The 16497-nt window shown below is 38.2% G+C and overlaps 3 protein-coding genes across 3 annotated transcripts; 2 read left to right on the plus strand and 1 right to left on the minus strand.

Annotated features, from left to right (window-relative positions):
- The first annotated feature begins 497 nt into the window (after nucleotides 1-497).
- On the plus strand, nucleotides 498-2182 carry LOC125211030 (protein POLLENLESS 3-LIKE 2-like). The gene is made up of 3 exons (XM_048110703.2): nucleotides 498-1003; nucleotides 1105-1260; nucleotides 1381-2182. Exons 1-3 carry the CDS (start codon nucleotides 878-880, stop codon nucleotides 1984-1986), a joined length of 888 nt encoding a protein of 295 aa, XP_047966660.2. The 5' UTR covers nucleotides 498-877; the 3' UTR covers nucleotides 1987-2182.
- A 6672-nt stretch (nucleotides 2183-8854) lies between these two features.
- Nucleotides 8855-11772, plus strand: LOC125216512 (pyridoxal-phosphate-dependent serine hydroxymethyltransferase, putative (DUF632)). The gene is made up of 4 exons (XM_089067783.1): nucleotides 8855-9992; nucleotides 10065-10267; nucleotides 10376-10599; nucleotides 10785-11772. Exons 1-4 carry the CDS (start codon nucleotides 9335-9337, stop codon nucleotides 11554-11556), a joined length of 1857 nt encoding a protein of 618 aa, XP_088923909.1. The 5' UTR covers nucleotides 8855-9334; the 3' UTR covers nucleotides 11557-11772.
- A 592-nt stretch (nucleotides 11773-12364) lies between these two features.
- LOC125216513 (L10-interacting MYB domain-containing protein-like) lies at nucleotides 12365-14538 on the minus strand. The gene is made up of 3 exons (XM_048118248.2): nucleotides 14430-14538; nucleotides 13256-13615; nucleotides 12365-12975 (listed from the first exon to the last, which is right to left on the minus strand). Exons 2-3 carry the CDS (start codon nucleotides 13613-13615, stop codon nucleotides 12481-12483), a joined length of 855 nt encoding a protein of 284 aa, XP_047974205.1. The 5' UTR covers nucleotides 14430-14538; the 3' UTR covers nucleotides 12365-12480.
- Nucleotides 14539-16497: the final 1959 nt, after the last annotated feature.

Below are 16497 nucleotides of genomic sequence, written 5' to 3' on the forward strand. Positions count from 1 at the left end.
CACCTAATTAACAGAGCCCGTTAGAAGTAGAGTACATTTAGCATATTACCATCTACATGACGAAAGGTAGTAAATCAATATGACATGTTATATGTAAATACACGTACTTTCGATATTTTTCAAACTTTTTCCACAATGAACAATTTTAATCAAAATGAAATTATTTGTGAATTACTCTAATTTTGTCATTTTCTAAATTTTAATGTCATGTTATTTTAGACGATAAATCATTTTTTAACTATATTAAATTATATCTATTGTCATGAAAAATTATTAAATTTTAAAAGATATTGTGAATTGGGATATTTGCTATTTTTTCCTTTCAAATTATATGTATCTAGGCTGATGATTGCTAGTATCATTTTCTTATACGAATGTATTTGTGATTGAAAATGATTGTATAAGAATTTCCACATAAATTATATTTCGAGTATATAATTTTATATATATGTATCATTTCTTATTCACCTTCCCCGTTCATATCTGGGCGCAACGGCTAGTTTACACAAACGGTAAACTCCAACGGTCGGAATTTCGAAAATTCCTTCAGAAGACCGTCTAAAGTACACCCTCTCCTCCCTTCCTTCATCTCTCTGTCACTCTTGTGGTGTGTAGTGTGTGTGCGGAAAAGATGATGAAAGAAATGTGGAATGGGCCGCCCGGTTTCAGGCCAGCAAAATCAGCTCCCTTGTCTCCGGCCAAGCCCCTCCTCACTCGTTCCGAGACCTTCCACGTCACCCACAAGGTCCCTGTCGGCGACACCCCCTACGTCCGTGCCAAAAACGTTCAACTCATCGACAAGGATCCGGAGAGGGCCATACCTCTCTTCTGGGCCGCCATTAACGCGGGCGACTGAGTCGATAGCGCCCTCAAAGACATGGCCATTGTCATGAAGCAGCAAAATAGGTCTCAAGAAGCCATTGAAGCTATCAAATCACTGCGCGTCCGTTGCTCCGATCACGCCCAGGAATCCCTCGACAACATCTTATTAGACCTCTACAAGGTTCGTTATTGATACCGACCAAACAAGAGAACTTGTTTCCACAATTGACGGGACATTGAGTCCGTAACAATATTCATAACCGTTTTTTAAATTATTTGCAGAGATGTGGGAGATTGGACGACCAAGTGGCGCTTCTGAGGCGCAAGCTGTTCCTCATCCAGCAAGGCATGGCCTTCAACGGCAAGCGCACCAAAACCGCCCGATCGCAGGGGAAGAAATTCCAAGTTTCCGTCGAGCAAGAGGCCACGCGACTACTGGTAAAACACACACACTCTCGCGCTTAATTAAATTAAATAGAATCAAATTAGGGTTCAGAAATCCCCAATTGTAAAAATTAGGGTTCATAAATCCCCAATTATAATTCATCGATGGTGCAGGGGAACTTAGGGTGGGCGTTGATGCAGCAGAACAACTACATCGAAGCGGAGGAGGCGTATCGGCGAGTGCTTGTGCTGGCGCCGGACAACAACAAGATGTGTAATCTCGGGATCTGCCTGATGAAGCAGGGCAGAATCGGCGAGGCCAAGGGCACGCTGCGCCGGGTGAAGCCGGCGGTGGCGGACGGCCCCAGGGGCGTCGATTCGCACCTCAAGGCCTACGAGAGAGCTCAGCAGATGCTCACCGATCTCGAATCGGAGAAGATGACGCAATGCGGCGTCGATCGCGTGGAGCAGAGCAAGCTCTTCGACGCCTTCTTAGGCTCCTCCGCGATCTGGCAGCCTCAGCCGTGCAGGGAGAGCCGCGCCACGCCGGATGAGAATGTCAATAGCGGCAACATCGTAATTAATCGGAAGAATAGTGCTAATAATAATAACAGTGTGTTGTTGAATCTAAACATCGGCGCGCAGCCGTTCTACTCGGCGAAGAGGAGCAGATCCGGCAACGAGAAGGAGAATGGAGATCGGAGATGCGTTAATGGCGGCGGTGTTGGGAGGAGAGGGAGATGTGTTGAAGAAGAAGAAGAGAGTGGAGAAGAGGCTTAAGGTGTTTCAGGATATAACGCCATCCTTCAACTGCAGTCCAAAACCACGGATTTTTAACAGATAACTTACGCTAATCCAATTTTATTTATAGTTAGAGTTCCAATTTAAAATGTTAATTTATGGGGTTAGAGATGAACTTGTTCTCCTTCTCCATGGTATTTCCCGTACCACAAGCGAATAAAATTATCTTCTAATATATTCATCGTAGTTAAAATCCACTTGTATGTTACATGTGCCAACGGACGGTTTTTCGACAGCTTTTTACGATTTTTTTGCAGTTCTGGTTTAGTTTCACAGTTTTTTGTGGTTATGGTTTGGTACCGAAGGTTCCGACATAAAATTTTTGAACTTGAACCGAACCACATTTTAAAAATCGACGGTTTCGGTTCGGGTAAATTTTCACGGTTTCGATTCAAAAGCGTAACCGGCGTTTACGGCGTTTAACCGCCGGTTCGGTAAACCTTGGGCAGATCTAATCAAAGTAGTATTCTTTTTTCTATATTTATATTGGGTCCTTGAAAAATTAAATGATGTTGATTTTAATTCACAGTTGATAAAATTAGAGTCAAGTAGAGAATTTTTTTTCCTATAATAGAAATCTTTTAATTTATGGGACAAGGGATTACAACCAAACGAAATTTAAGGAATAATTATCATGTTATTACTTCGTCCCATAGAAATAGGACTGACAAATTGTGCGGATAGGGTCGCCAAATAATTATTCCTTAAATCCAAATAATAAAATTAAAGCATATTAAAATTAAATTTAAATAATAAAGTTAAAATACTTATTTTTAATAAAATTTAAGTATGCAGTAATATTTTTTATCATAAAAAATAATTAATAATAGTATTAATCATATTTTTTCTAATAAAATTAAAGTATAATATTTTTTTAATTAATAAAAATAAATAAAATTAAAGTTTAATATATTATTTCAATTAATCAAAATAATTTTTTTTCTTAACGGATAACCCTAACCCGACCCAACCCAACCCAACCCAAAATTTTTGGGTTCTTATTGGGTCGACCCTATAAGGACCCAAATCCCAAACGTGCGTGTTCGTGTCGGGTTAACTCTGTGTCGGGTCAAAAATTGTCAGCCCTAAAATAGACCATTTAGCATTGACACAAATTTTAATACATAATTGGTAAAGTAAGAGAAAATGAGAAAAAATGGTCGAAATTATGTAGTCGATGGTGAGTCTCGTAAATGATAAAGTAAAAAAAGATGAAAAAAAAAAGTTGTTATAAATAGATATAGACTATTTGTATGAGACAGACGAAAAAGGAAATACAACCTATTTTAATAAAACAAAGTAAATATTATTAGTGTGTGATACTCCCTCAGTCCCAGATAATTCGGGACACTTTGATCCGGCACGGGTTTTAAGAAATCTAATGGAAAGTGAGTTGAAAAAGTTGGTGGGATGAGGGTCCTACTTTTAAAGGATTAGTTTTATAATAAAATGTGAGTATGAATGAGTTAGTGGAATATGTGGTCCACTATCAAAAATAGTAAAAATGAAGTGGGACAAATTATGTGGGATGGTCCGAAATAGAATACTGGGTCGAATTATCTGGAACGGAGGAAGTAATATTTTCGGCTGCTTCTTCTGACACACAACAATGCAATTCATATAGCGGAATTAATGGTTAAATATCGATCTTTTAACCAATTTTTTTTCAAATTCTAGGTTTATCAAATTATGCCAGAATCCTTTACGATTTGTTTTTGCATAAATAATTAGTACTTATCTCAGAATATATCTGTGATTGATACTAGTACGGTATTAAATTGAGAAGTTAAAAAATTATCATAATTGTTAAAATTGTTAAAACTTGAGATATTACTCTCTTCGTCTTATTTAAGAAGTCATTTTTTAGTTTGTCCAATTCAAGATATCCATTTTTTATATTTAGAAATAAATCTTTCTCCCCTTAACTCATTAAAATAATACTCTATTCAACTATTCTTTTTTCTCTACTTAGGCCATCCGCAACGCTATCTCTTATCCGTCTCTTAACCGTCTCATCTCTTAACTATTCATGGGCCCACTGTACTTTTCAGCTCATCTCTTAACTAAGAGACAGCACCTGCAACCCTCCATCTCTTAACCATCTCTTAACTATTCATTCAATTTCATTTTTTATTTTTAATTCCAACAAATTCAATTAATAAAAACACACTTCATTAAAATAAAATAAATATTACAACTTAAAAAAAGCCTAAAAAATAGAAAAAAATACATAATTTAAAATCCTAAAAAATAAAAAAAGTACATAATTTAAAATCCTAAAAAATAAAAAAACTACTCCGCCGGCGAATCATCATCCCCCGAAGTCGGCGGTACAACTATACCAAGTTGAGCGCTCATATACTCAATTCCGGCCATATGGGCTGCAACTTGGTCAGGATTCATTTTTGAGAGGTCCGCCATCGTGGCGACTAGGTACATGGACATTAGGGTGTGCGAGCCCGTGCCCGTGCCGGAGCCCGAGCCCTCGCCCGCCTGGCTTGGTCCGCCGCGGCCCATCCCTCTCGCTCTCGCTCTCCCCCTGGCTCTAGCCGCCTTCGCCGCCTTGGTCCCTTGCGGCCGACGTCGTGCACCGGAAGAAGACCCCCCTGCATCATCGGTTGGCGTGCCCTCACGTGAGGTGTTGCCTTCGCCGCCATCACTAGACGAGTAGTGGCCACGCGCCGTGCGCTTCGTGCGTTTCGAGCCCGAGGCAGACTCGACACCGCCAGCCCACCTGTCAAGGTGGTGGACTTGCGACCAAACATCAACAAGCTTGAAATCTTTGCCGACGTCGTCTTTGAAGACCCGCAACGCCGCTCTCAGAATGTCGGCTCCACTGGCTCCGCTCTGATAATTCGCCTCTTCTCCCCTGTATATCGCGCAAAATTTTTTGACATCTTTGTCGGTTCGGTCCCAATGACTGCGGAGCATCTTCACGTTGCGGCGAACGGTAGTCGTCGGCCTTCGGGCGTTGTAAAGGTCGGTGACTTTTTCCCAAAAGCACTTGTGGGTTTGTTGATTCCCGACGACAGGATCGTACGAGACGCTGATCCAAGCGTCATACAAAGCCAACGTCTCGGCTTGGCTGTATGCATGCCGACTGCCGTCTCCACCAACCTCTGCAGCCGCTGCCTCCTCTTCCTCCTCGGCATTGACGCCGAGACTGAGGTTGATCCTGCCGGAACCGGAGCCGGAGCCTCCACCGATTGGCCAGTCGGGCAAATTGCGATCAGGCGCCAAAAAATTCTCCGGAATTTGGGTTAATCCAGGCGATTGCCCGTACCTCTGGGGGGGGGGGGGGGGAGAACGATAGTATGCATCCACATCAAAATGTGGTGTTTGGTACGCCGGCTGGGTGGTCGAGCCTTGGGTGCCCGGCGACGAACCGGGAGTACCCAAACAGTTGTACATGCTCGCCCAATCGTCGAACGAGTTCAAGTCGAACCCGACGGAGCGCCGCCTGCCGAAGCCGCCGCCGCTGGAGTTTCCATCGCCGGACATTTTTTCAACAATTTGAGAGTAGTGTTTGTGTGTAAAATGGAAGAGGAATGAGGAATGAAAGTTGTGTTTGTGTGTAAAATGGTGAATGGAGTGTGGAGTATATTTATAGGAGAATAAAAAATTGAAAAAAAAATTGAAAAATTCGACCGTTTGGTCCCCAACGGTCAATTGACCGTTTGAATTTTTTTTTTTAATTAAATTCGATTTTTTCGAATTTATAAAAAAAAAAATTTATTACGTCATAAATACGATGCCCACTCGCGGGCCGGCGAGTGGGCGTCACGCAACGCTCCAGCGCGCGCCACGTGGGCGCGGGCGTCGTCTCGCCAGCTCGAGGCCGGCCTCGCCGTGTCGCGTCGCGCGACGAGATGTCTCGTCTCGTCGAGACGAGACCGAGCCAAAATCGAGCCCGCGTTGCGGATGCTCTTACTCCATTTGACAATTCTTTCTCCTAAAATATCATGCCACTCAATAACGTGCACATTTTGAGTGAAACGGAATAAGTTCATTTAAAAACTAAAGAAATAAAGAAAATGAGTTTTATCTTATTAGAAATATACTCCCTCCGTCCCACATTTGCAGTAACATTAAGTTATGGCACGGGTTTTAAGGAATTGGTGGAGTGTGTAATTAATGAAGTGAGGGGTGGAGTGTGTAATAAATGAAATGAGATAGTGGAGTGAGATGGTGAAGTGTGTAATAAATGAAGTGAGATGATTGAGTGTGTAATAAATGAAGTGAGTTGGTTGAAGGTGGGTCTCTCCTTGACTTTTTGGTTTTTTATTTTTGTTTTGATTTATTTTAATATAGATAATGGCATTTAGGTGTAATTTTAGTGAATAATGGGGTAAAATTTTATGTGCAAATATGATAAATTCTAAATGTTACTTCAAATATGGGACGGACTTTTATGGCAAAATGTTACTATAAATCTGGGACGGAGGGAGTATTATCTATGACCCTATGCAACTCACCTCACATTACATGTATTATTCATATGTGACGGCAGTTCTGTCCGAAAAAGATGAGGTGAGTGACAGTGAATTTTGATTGTTATATTTTGTGTCAGAGAGAGTGCGATTCCACTCTTTACACCAAACAATTTACTTATAATTATTTTCTGATGCTTTAATTACCTTTTTGTTAAACCAAATATCACTACATTTCTATGTTTTGATTGTGCTCCATAATTTATTGAAATTAAATTTGGTTTTATAAATTGACCTGCGTCTGACAAGTATTTTGGACTACATATTTTAAACATTATCTATAATCATTTAACCTGATATTTGGGGTTTGTATCAACTTGGTTTTATACAGTTTACAAGTTTTTCAAAATAATTTTCGACTTATTAAAATAATTTTCATCCTAAGAGATTCGGATTTTAAAACTCTAGATTATTAAATTTTGTTGTCATGAAATCCGCCTACATGATGTAGTGTATGTGTAACGCTCTTAATTAGCATATTTTCTGCAACATTATATTTTTACGGTTTTACCTACGCAATATAGGTAATACGCAAATTCCTTTAATGCTCAAACTAAATAGTGATGTTCTTTTCTGCAAAATGTACAATTTAACACTTGGAAAACATACTAGTGTTTCTGGACTATGGTTAATTTCGTAAACTATCTAAACAAATAATAATGTGTTTTCCTGTAAATAGAATAAAAAAAATCAATTTGATCCTTAATAGCATAATCGGAAAATTGAATGTGCATGACAAATAACACTATGAGTAGTAGGGCTGGGGAAAAATACCGAAAAAATGATATATCGTTCGTATCGTATCGAAAAATATCGGAAAATTATCGAATTTTCGATATATCGTAATATCGTAAGTTTTCGATACGACAACGATATGAATTTCCTTATATCGCGATATATCGTTTTATATCGAAAATACGATATATATATATATATCGATATTTTATTTTCGATATATATCGATATATATCAAAATTTTCGATATATATCGATATTTAACGATATATCGAATTTCGGTACGATATATCGAAATATCGATACGATAACGATATGAAATTTTTTTATATTGAAAGTTCGATATATCGAAACTTTCGATACGATAACGATATGAAATTCTTTCATATCGATATTTTCGATACACGATACAACGTTTTCGATACGATCGTATCGACCCACCCCTAATGAGTAGTAGTAATTAGGAAATAATAGATGAATAATTTAAAAAAGTACCATATGTTTTTTTTTTGAGAGATTGAGCAATCATAGTGTCTGTAAACAATAATCGTTTATAATTTAAATTTACCCACACCACACATTTGAAAAGTACTACTACTACTAGTCTACTATGCAGCAAATAATTTTTGATCATGCATGTGAGTTGTAGTTCTATTTTTGTTTGATTTTTCACTAATTTCATCACTTTTTTAGTAGTACTACATAAGGAAACACATCTTTTAAGCACATAATAGAAGGAATTTATATTTATAGAGTAAAGTACAATAAGTAGAAAAGTAAAGAGATAACAAAGTAGGTGGGGAATAAAATAAGAAAAAAAAAATTTTTTGCTGAAAAGGAAAATGATAATGACTCACTTACAGTGTGTCATTCTAAAAAGAAATATGACTCGCTTATATTAAGGCGAGTGGAGTAATGTTGAGACGGATGGAGTTAATGTTTTACTACCATATTGTACCTTTTGTTACCAAAGCATATTATACAATCAAAACTCGTTTTACCATATTGTAGCTTTTGTTACTCGAAGCATATTATACAATCAAAACAACGTAGTGGGATTCGTGAGACATTTATTACAATCTGGAAACAAACAAATTTAAAAAGTATTTTCCCGTTAAGCATAAAAATAAAATTCAATGGTTAGATCCTAATCAGGTACAATTAAATTAAATCTGTCGCCAGAGATTATTACTAGTATAATTATTACGCCTTTTGAAAAATCTTTTAATTTTGTCTTTTATTGTGATTTTAACTTTTTTTACTGTTTATATGTTACATTAGACTGAAAATGCGGTAACAAATAAAATCACCCTTCCACCTCCCTCCATTTTGAATTTTTCACTTCAAAAATAAGTGTATATGGCCCGTTATAATTTTATATTTTCCAAATTACCCTTGCTCATTTTTTTCTGAAAGTATTAGTAGTAGATTTGTTCTTTGAAACTAGAACTAGTTTTTCATACATTAATTCAATTATAATAGCATTAATACGAACAAGCATTAAATAAAAAATTAAAATAAAACGGAGAATGTTGGTAAAATAACAGATTCCGAGGGCATTATAGCCAAACACATAAAATAAATAGGAATGAAATATAAAGTGAGTAAATAAAATTAAATACAGTTTGCCAACATCAACCTTTTTGTATTGATATACACTGTCTTCTTCCTCTCACCTTCAACCTTCACTGATCTCTCTCTCAAAAATGGCGATGGATTGGCCGAGAAATGCTCTTCCTACAGGTCTCCTTCTTCCTTCTGCTGCTTTTTCTTTGTCGATTGTGCGATTAATTATTTGAATTGATCGATTCGTGAATCTGAATTTATATTTTGCAGCTCAAGATTTTGCACTGAATCTCTAATTCCCTGTGTCTGCTCTTTCTCTCACTAGATTTAAAGTAGTATCTAAGATTATTTGTGTGTTCAGAGCAAAGAAAGTGCAGTACTTAGCCAAAGCATTTAAGCTTTTTCCTCTATATTTGAATTTTCTTGTGCAAATTCCTCTAACTTGGATCGAAGGAGATTGAAGGAACGTATGTGCAAATTCCAATTAAATTAAATTTGCATTGAATTTGTCACACACACAATAGAGAGAGGGAAAAATGGGTTGTTGGTATTCAAGGTTAGAGAGGGAGGAAATGGTGTCGAGATGTAAGGCTAGAAAGAGATACATGAAGCAGTTTGTGAAGGCGAGGCATGCCTTTGCCGCCGCCCACAGCATGTACATAAGGTCTCTCCGCAACAACGGCTCCGCTCTTCTTCAATTCGCCACGGCGGAAACCAGCCTCCACCACCACAACCCCCTCCCCCCGCCCCCACAGCAGCTTCCTAACAACCCACTCCCTCCTCCATTCAGCCCTATGTCGTGGACCACCACCACCCCCTCCTCAGCCATCCGCCCGCCGCCTCCTCCTCCACCTCCGCCCGCGTCCACCTGGGATTTCTGGGACCCCTTTATGCCGACGACCACCAGGCGGTCGGAGGACGAGGAGGAGGAGTGGGAGACCACGACCGCCACTGCCTCCGAGGCGCCCGTCACCCCCATCATCACCAGGGCTGCCCCGCCTTCTGCTACCACAGCCACTGCCACCACCACCGCCAGCAGCGAGCTAGCGGTGGTGGTGTCGACCAAGGGTAAAGACCTGGTTGAGATCATTAAGGAGCTTGATGACTACTTTTTGCAAGCTGCCAATGCTGGTGGCCCACTCTCCGCATTGTTGGAAGTCCCAGTTTCCAATTTTAATCGCCAATCCTCGCTCGGTAATTACGACACTATTTGTGAATATGTTTAAATTTTTTATTTGCATAGTTTTCATGTTGTTTTGTTTGCAGGTAAGGACAATGGATTTGGGAAGAGTTTGAGTCCACTACACTGGAGTTGGGGTTCGGGCAGTGCAAAATGGAATGCATTTGGAAAGTTCTGCGAGGATCCTATCGGAAACACGGTTCATCTTGCTCCCAATGGAAATGCCACTCATTGTTCAACGGTTGAGAGGTTATACGCGTGGGAGAAGAAACTCTTCCTGGAGGTTAAGGTATTCAATTAACTAGTTTGATTTTGTTGACTATTATGCTCTATGCTCTTTCAGTGCCTTTGTTAATCCATTTGTTTTGGTATCCTTGATTTGCTTTCGACATTGTAGAATGCCGAGTCTTTGAAACTAGAGCATGAGAAAAGAGTAGCAGCTCTCAGGAAGCTAGAGATGAAGAATGCTGATTATATCAAGACTGAGAAGGCTAAAAAGGAAGTCGAGAAGTTGGAATCGCAGATGACAGTTGCTGTGCAAGCGATTGAGACTACCTCCATCGAGATTATCAAATTGAGGGAATCAGAGCTTCATCCTCAACTTCTTCAGCTCGTTAAGGGGTAATTTCTCTCCGTCGCGCCTTGAACAAGTATCTAGGGGAAACTTTTGTGCTACCATCTGTTTATTTTCATCTGTTATTCACTAGCTTTCTGGTTATTTTTAATGATTGAAAGAATGTTGGATAGTTATAAACACCACATGAATTTTCAGTGTGTTATAAATTATAATCATCACCTTGTTGTAGGTTCATGGGCATGTGGAGAAGCATGTATGAATTCCACCAGGTACAAACACATATAGTCCAGCAGCTCAAATACCTCAACTGCATCCCTTCAGTGGAGCCCACTTCTGAAATCCATCGGCAATCAACGCTTCAGCTCGAGCTCGAAGCTCAGCAGTGGCACCTCTCCTTCTGTAGCCTCATCAAAGCTCAACGCGAATATATTCAGTCATTGACAGGCTGGCTCCGTCTCAGCCTCTTCCAAGTAGGTAACAATCCCATCAACAAAACGAAGCAAGACTCCGCCATTTACTCGCTCTGTGAAGAATGGCAGCTCGCAATCAACAACGCTCCTGACAAGGTGGCATCCGAGGGAATCAAGAGTTTCCTATCAGTCATCCATGCAATTGTAGTGCAGCAAGCGGAAGAACAAAAACAGAAAAGGAGGTCAGAGTCGGTGTTCAAGGAGCTTGAGAAGAAGGCAGGCGAGCTCCGGTCATTGGAGAGCAAGCACGGGCCGTCACAAACCTACGGTGATACAAGCAAGGATCCCGTGCGAGAGAAAAGAGCCAAGGTGGAGGCCTTGAGGTCCAAGGCAGAGGATGAGAAGGCCAAGTATGAGAAGTCGATCAGCGTGACCAGGGCGATGACCATGAACAACCTGCAGATGGGTTTGCCCCATGTTTTTCAGGCAATGACGGGTTTTGCCAATGTGTGCACGCAAGCTTTTGAGTCCGTGAACAACCAGACCAAGAGCAGTGGTCATCTGCACAATGTGAAGATGATATTACCTTGAAAGTAATAATATGCTGACCCTGACTCTGCAATCACATTTTGTCTTAGTGCTTAAAACGGTTTTTAGCTTGTGTAATTATTGTTTGCTTGTGGTAGTATTTAGGTTGAGTTTTTAAATATCTGGTTTAGATTCAGTTGTAGAATCTGGTGTTTTCACCTTGATTGTACCTGTATTTTGTCCTTCATGTTTATGAGAATTTTGAATTTAGGATTATAACCTGATACTTATGAGCATTTCCGACCTTCAATCAAAGTAGTAAGTACTCCTTTTGTCTCAAGATAAGCGAGTTGCTTATTTTCCGCACTCGTTTTGAAAATGATACTCCCTTCGTTTGCTAAAAAGTATGAACTTTTTAATTTTAGAATAGTTAAACAACACATTATCCCTACACATCATTTTATTTACTCTATCTGTCCAACATTAGGACTCTTATTTAAGTTCCCCATGGATTTTAAGAAATGTTAAGAAAAGTAGGTAAGAAAATATAATGGAATGTATAACTCATTTTTATATATTAGTTTTATAATAAAATATGAGTGGATAGTTAATGGAAAGTGTGGTCTACCTACCATTTATAGTAAAAGTGAAACGGGACTCTAATGGCGGACATATTAAAATGGTGAATCGAGACTCCTAAAGAGAGACGGAGGGGGTACAACTTATAACATTACACTACACTAATGATGTAGAGTCCACTATCCACTAACACTATTTATACTATCATTTATCTCAATCTCTTTTACTTTACCAATTATACATTAAAATTCGTGGCGAACCAAATGTTCATATTTTTCAGGAGAGAAGGAAGTAGTAGTTTAAAATATTGATTGAGCATTTGAGTAAACAATTAGTCATCCAAAAGAACATAGGAGAGTTCGATTGATTTCCAAAGAAAATATACACACAAAACTAACTTACAAACTTCTATGGGAAAGAACATACCAAACACTTCCTTTGCAACCAAATCAAGCGTTTGTCGACTTTCAGAGTTAAAAAAGTCTCCCTTGCATTCCGATTGCTGAACAGATCTAAAGCAGCTAGATAAACCTGTTCACTGACGCCTTGCAATTCATCGAGTGCCTTAACGCAGTCGGTGATTGAGAACTTGCTGTGAAACGTTTTCAAGGCTTCCGCCCTAAGCTTTGCCGCGCCAGCCATCTCCATTATCCCTCTTGCAATAGCATCCTCTAACCCTCTCCGGCCCCTCTTGCGGCTTGCCATATCCATGTACTTATCTGACTCTGACGGTGAGAGTTCCTCCTCTTTCACAGCCGCATGTTCTGGAAACATGGATATTCCTTGATCGTCTGTGGCCGATCCATTTTGTGCACCGTTTGTATCTGGCTCTGCAAATATTGTTCTCAGATGATTGTATATCGAGCAGCCGGTTGATCTCAGCATCTCAGCATCGGGATGTTCCTGATGACAATATTTTTACTGAGATTTCCATTGGAATTACTATCATATTAGATACACAATGCTCAAGAGAAATACAGATGTTTAGAAACTACATACAAACGAAAAATCACGCCTTTAGAAACCATACATGATTCACTAGCACGTAAAACACACATTTTATTTTTTCAGGTACCTAATTATGCATTGATCAAGCTGAAAATCTGTAAATGATGTAAAGTGAGAAGGTGCAACCACAACGGATAAGCATTGAAATAAACACACACACGGGAAAAGTAGAGACCTTGATGTATCCGTCCCATGCTTCATTCGAAGCCATGATTGCACCTGTTGCCTCATCCCACTGAAAATCAGGTTGATCGAGTAGCAAAGCTACAGTAACATACTGCTTTCTTAGGGCAACATAACGACTCTTTAGTTGCTCATTATCCCACCAATAACCGGTTTGAATGCGGAAGTTATCACAAATGAATTTCCACCCTTTCTTACTAAAGGATCTGCTTGATTTATTTCCCTTGTGAATCTCCTCTACCATCAACTCTACCAAGGCCTTTGTCAACGATGCTGTCCACTTAGCACGCAACTGATTCTCCGGCTGCTGCACCTCTTGAGCTTTCTTCGAACGAGTTGTGCAGCCAGACATCTAACAGTTTGCCATAATACCAAATATGAAACACGAGGCAAACACAACATCTCAATTCAAGAACATCCCAAATACAAACGACAATAACAAGAAGCTAAAAAAGGCCCATGACCTAAAAGCAATTCGTTTCCTTCATCGCCAGAACTCAGCATATGATTCTAGTATGAAAAAACGACTACAATTCTGAAAATGTGACTCAGTTTACTACTCTCTCCATCCCTCAAAAGTATAAACTATTTCCTTATTAGTCCGTTCTGAAAAATATAAACTTTTTAATTTTGGAATAGTTAAACAACACATTATGCCTAAACATCATTTTATTTACAACTTCTACCATTTTATTTACAACTTATACCATTACACCACACTGCTACTGATATGGAGTGCACTCTTCACTAACACTACTCACACTACCCATTTCCCTCTAATTCTTACTTTACCAATTATACATTATAATATGTGTTCATACTTTTCAGGGACGGAGGGAATAGTACGAAATTTTAACTAATTGTAAAGCAATTCGAAAGAAAAATGACACAATAAACACCTGATTTAGCTCGCCATGAAATTGAGACTACAATGTTCGGATAAATAGGAAAACAAAAGGAAGGTAAATTCAAATTTTGCTGCAGAATCCAACCAAATTCTAGCAACTCGAGTCCAAATTCATCAGTAAGAATTTTTTTTTTTTTAAATGCAGACCTTTCATTCTCGAAATACAAAAAATCAAGCAAAAACTGATTCAAATGGTAACATATGAGAAATAAAAACTAAATTAAGAATCATAACACAAAAAAGTGAGAATTTTGTTTACCTTTGTGAATGTGAGAATTTTACGACACAATTGGAGAAAACCTCTCTTTTTCTTGATTGGGGTTTTTTTGCTCAATTTATTCTCTGTTGTTTTTTTGACTAATCCATATTGACCCCCTTTACTTTTACGTATTTGTACTTTACACTTCCCATCAATATTTCTATGTGCTTATTATCCTCATTTTTAATGTCTTGATTATGAGATTAATGCAAAATGTATTTGAAATTTCAATCATATTTATATTACTCCCTCCGTTTCTTCATAGTTGAGGCGAAACTTTTCGGCACGGAGTTTTAGAAATGAATGTTGGGTGTGTTAAATAAATAGATAAAAAAGTAAGAGAGAGGAAAAGGTAGAGAGAATAAAGTATAAAGTGAATAAAGTAGAGAGAATAAAGTAAGAGAGAGTACAGTAAAAGAGAGGAAAAAGTTACCATATAAAGAAACGACTCAACTATGAAGAAACTTCCCGAAATGGTAAAATGACTCAACTATTAAAAATTCGTTTTCTTCTACACAAACTTGTTTATTTTAAAATTTGTCATAAAACTTTTCAACCGAATGTTCACTTAATAAATTATTTAAATGAAAGTCCTCCCAAAATCAGCAACTTTCAAATGCTTTGAACTACATAAAAGGTACTCTCCCCATTCTCTCCGTTTCATGTTAATAGAGGCGTTTCATTTTCTACACTTGTTTTAAAAATGAAGAAATAGTAAATTACAAAAATAATAAGAGAAGAATCTTCTCTATATTATTCTATCTATTACTTTATTTTTTCTCCATTTAAACTACTCCCTTCGCCTCATAAAAATATGGACAATTAACATGACACGAGAGTTGAGATAAAATGGGTAAGTAAGAGAGGAGGAGGAGAATGGTAGTTATCAACCTTTCGGCCCATTGATGTAAATCCAAAGATTGAATTTTATAACCGGATATTTTTCAAATAGTAATTGCTTTTCACATTTTTAGAGAACATCAACTTTCGCAGAACTTCAGAAGGAAATATCATATTAGGAATCTAAATATTCCCATTCGTACAAAAAACTAATATTTCGGAATCTTAGCCTTATATGATTTGCCCAAACATTCCTCGTACCAAAATAATGCACCAAAATTTGAACATGTTAAGAAAAGATAAATATGTAAATAGAAATAAATGGATAAAAATTTTTAAAAATCTATTAAACATAAAAACAATGTTTTTAACAAAAGTTGAAAGTAATAAACAATCAAAACAAACTGAAAATTTAAATATAATGTGTAGTAAATCCTTTCACAAAATCAATTATCAACAAATTTTTAACCTTAATAACTAAAAATGTGGTATAATTACATGGACCATAAAAGTAAAACATGTACTCCCTCCGTTCCATAGTAATAAAGGTATTTCTTTTCGACACGGAGACTAAGAAAAATTGTGTTAGGTGAGTTAAGTAAATGGAGAATAAAGTGGAAAATGAAAAAGGTAGAGAGATGAAGAGAGAAAAAAGTAAGAGAGAGTAAAGTAGGTGTGGAAAAATGTGTTGACTTTAAAAAAAAAAAATGACTTTATTATTATAGAACGTACCAAAATGGAAAAATGACTCTATTACTATGGAACAGATGGAGTAGTAAGAGCATCCACAATGGATGTCCTAGTGAGAAGCCTAGTGGTTGCCACGTCAGCATGCCCTATCTTTCTGCAATGGTGGAGCCCTAGTGGATGCCCTATCTATTATCCATTTCTCATTCAATTTTAATTATATTTTTTTATGTTTACCAATTATAAATAGCAAAATTATACTTCTAATTAAAGAAATAGCAAAAAAACATACATTACTTAATTTTTTTTTTAAAAAGCTACAACTAAAGAGGTACAATTTCAACGACCACTACGTGTCCAAACTTCTTCAATCATGTCGTTCATGAGATCAAGATGAGCTTGTTGGTTGCGCATGCTCTCCTGAGCTTGCAATCTCTCGGTGACTCCATAGGGTAAACCTCGAACGATCGGCGGGGCTGCATGACCTGCGCTCGGACCGGCTTCATCGTCGGACCACTCGCTAGCTGCACCACCTTCATCG

The sequence above is a fragment of the Salvia hispanica genome, chromosome 3, assembly GCF_029641045.1.
Source record: "Salvia hispanica isolate PSC_SH4W2 chromosome 3, Shi_PSC_v1, whole genome shotgun sequence".
Taxonomy (NCBI): Eukaryota; Viridiplantae; Streptophyta; class Magnoliopsida; order Lamiales; family Lamiaceae; genus Salvia; species Salvia hispanica.

Coding starts and splice junctions, on each gene's coding strand:
- LOC125216513 (XM_048118248.2), bottom strand. CDS start 13,615: ATGTCTGGCTGCACAACTCGTTCGAAGAAAGCTCAAGAGGTGCAGCAG. Junction 12,976..13,255: donor CATGGGACGGATACATCAAG/GTCTCTACTTTT, acceptor TATTGTCATCAG/GAACATCCCGATGCTGAGAT.
- LOC125216512 (XM_089067783.1), top strand. CDS start 9,335: ATGGGTTGTTGGTATTCAAGGTTAGAGAGGGAGGAAATGGTGTCGAGA. Junction 9,993..10,064: donor TAATCGCCAATCCTCGCTCG/GTAATTACGACA, acceptor TTTTGTTTGCAG/GTAAGGACAATGGATTTGGG. Junction 10,268..10,375: donor AACTCTTCCTGGAGGTTAAG/GTATTCAATTAA, acceptor TCGACATTGTAG/AATGCCGAGTCTTTGAAACT.
- LOC125211030 (XM_048110703.2), top strand. CDS start 878: ATGGCCATTGTCATGAAGCAGCAAAATAGGTCTCAAGAAGCCATTGAA. Junction 1,004..1,104: donor TCTTATTAGACCTCTACAAG/GTTCGTTATTGA, acceptor AATTATTTGCAG/AGATGTGGGAGATTGGACGA. Junction 1,261..1,380: donor AAGAGGCCACGCGACTACTG/GTAAAACACACA, acceptor TCGATGGTGCAG/GGGAACTTAGGGTGGGCGTT.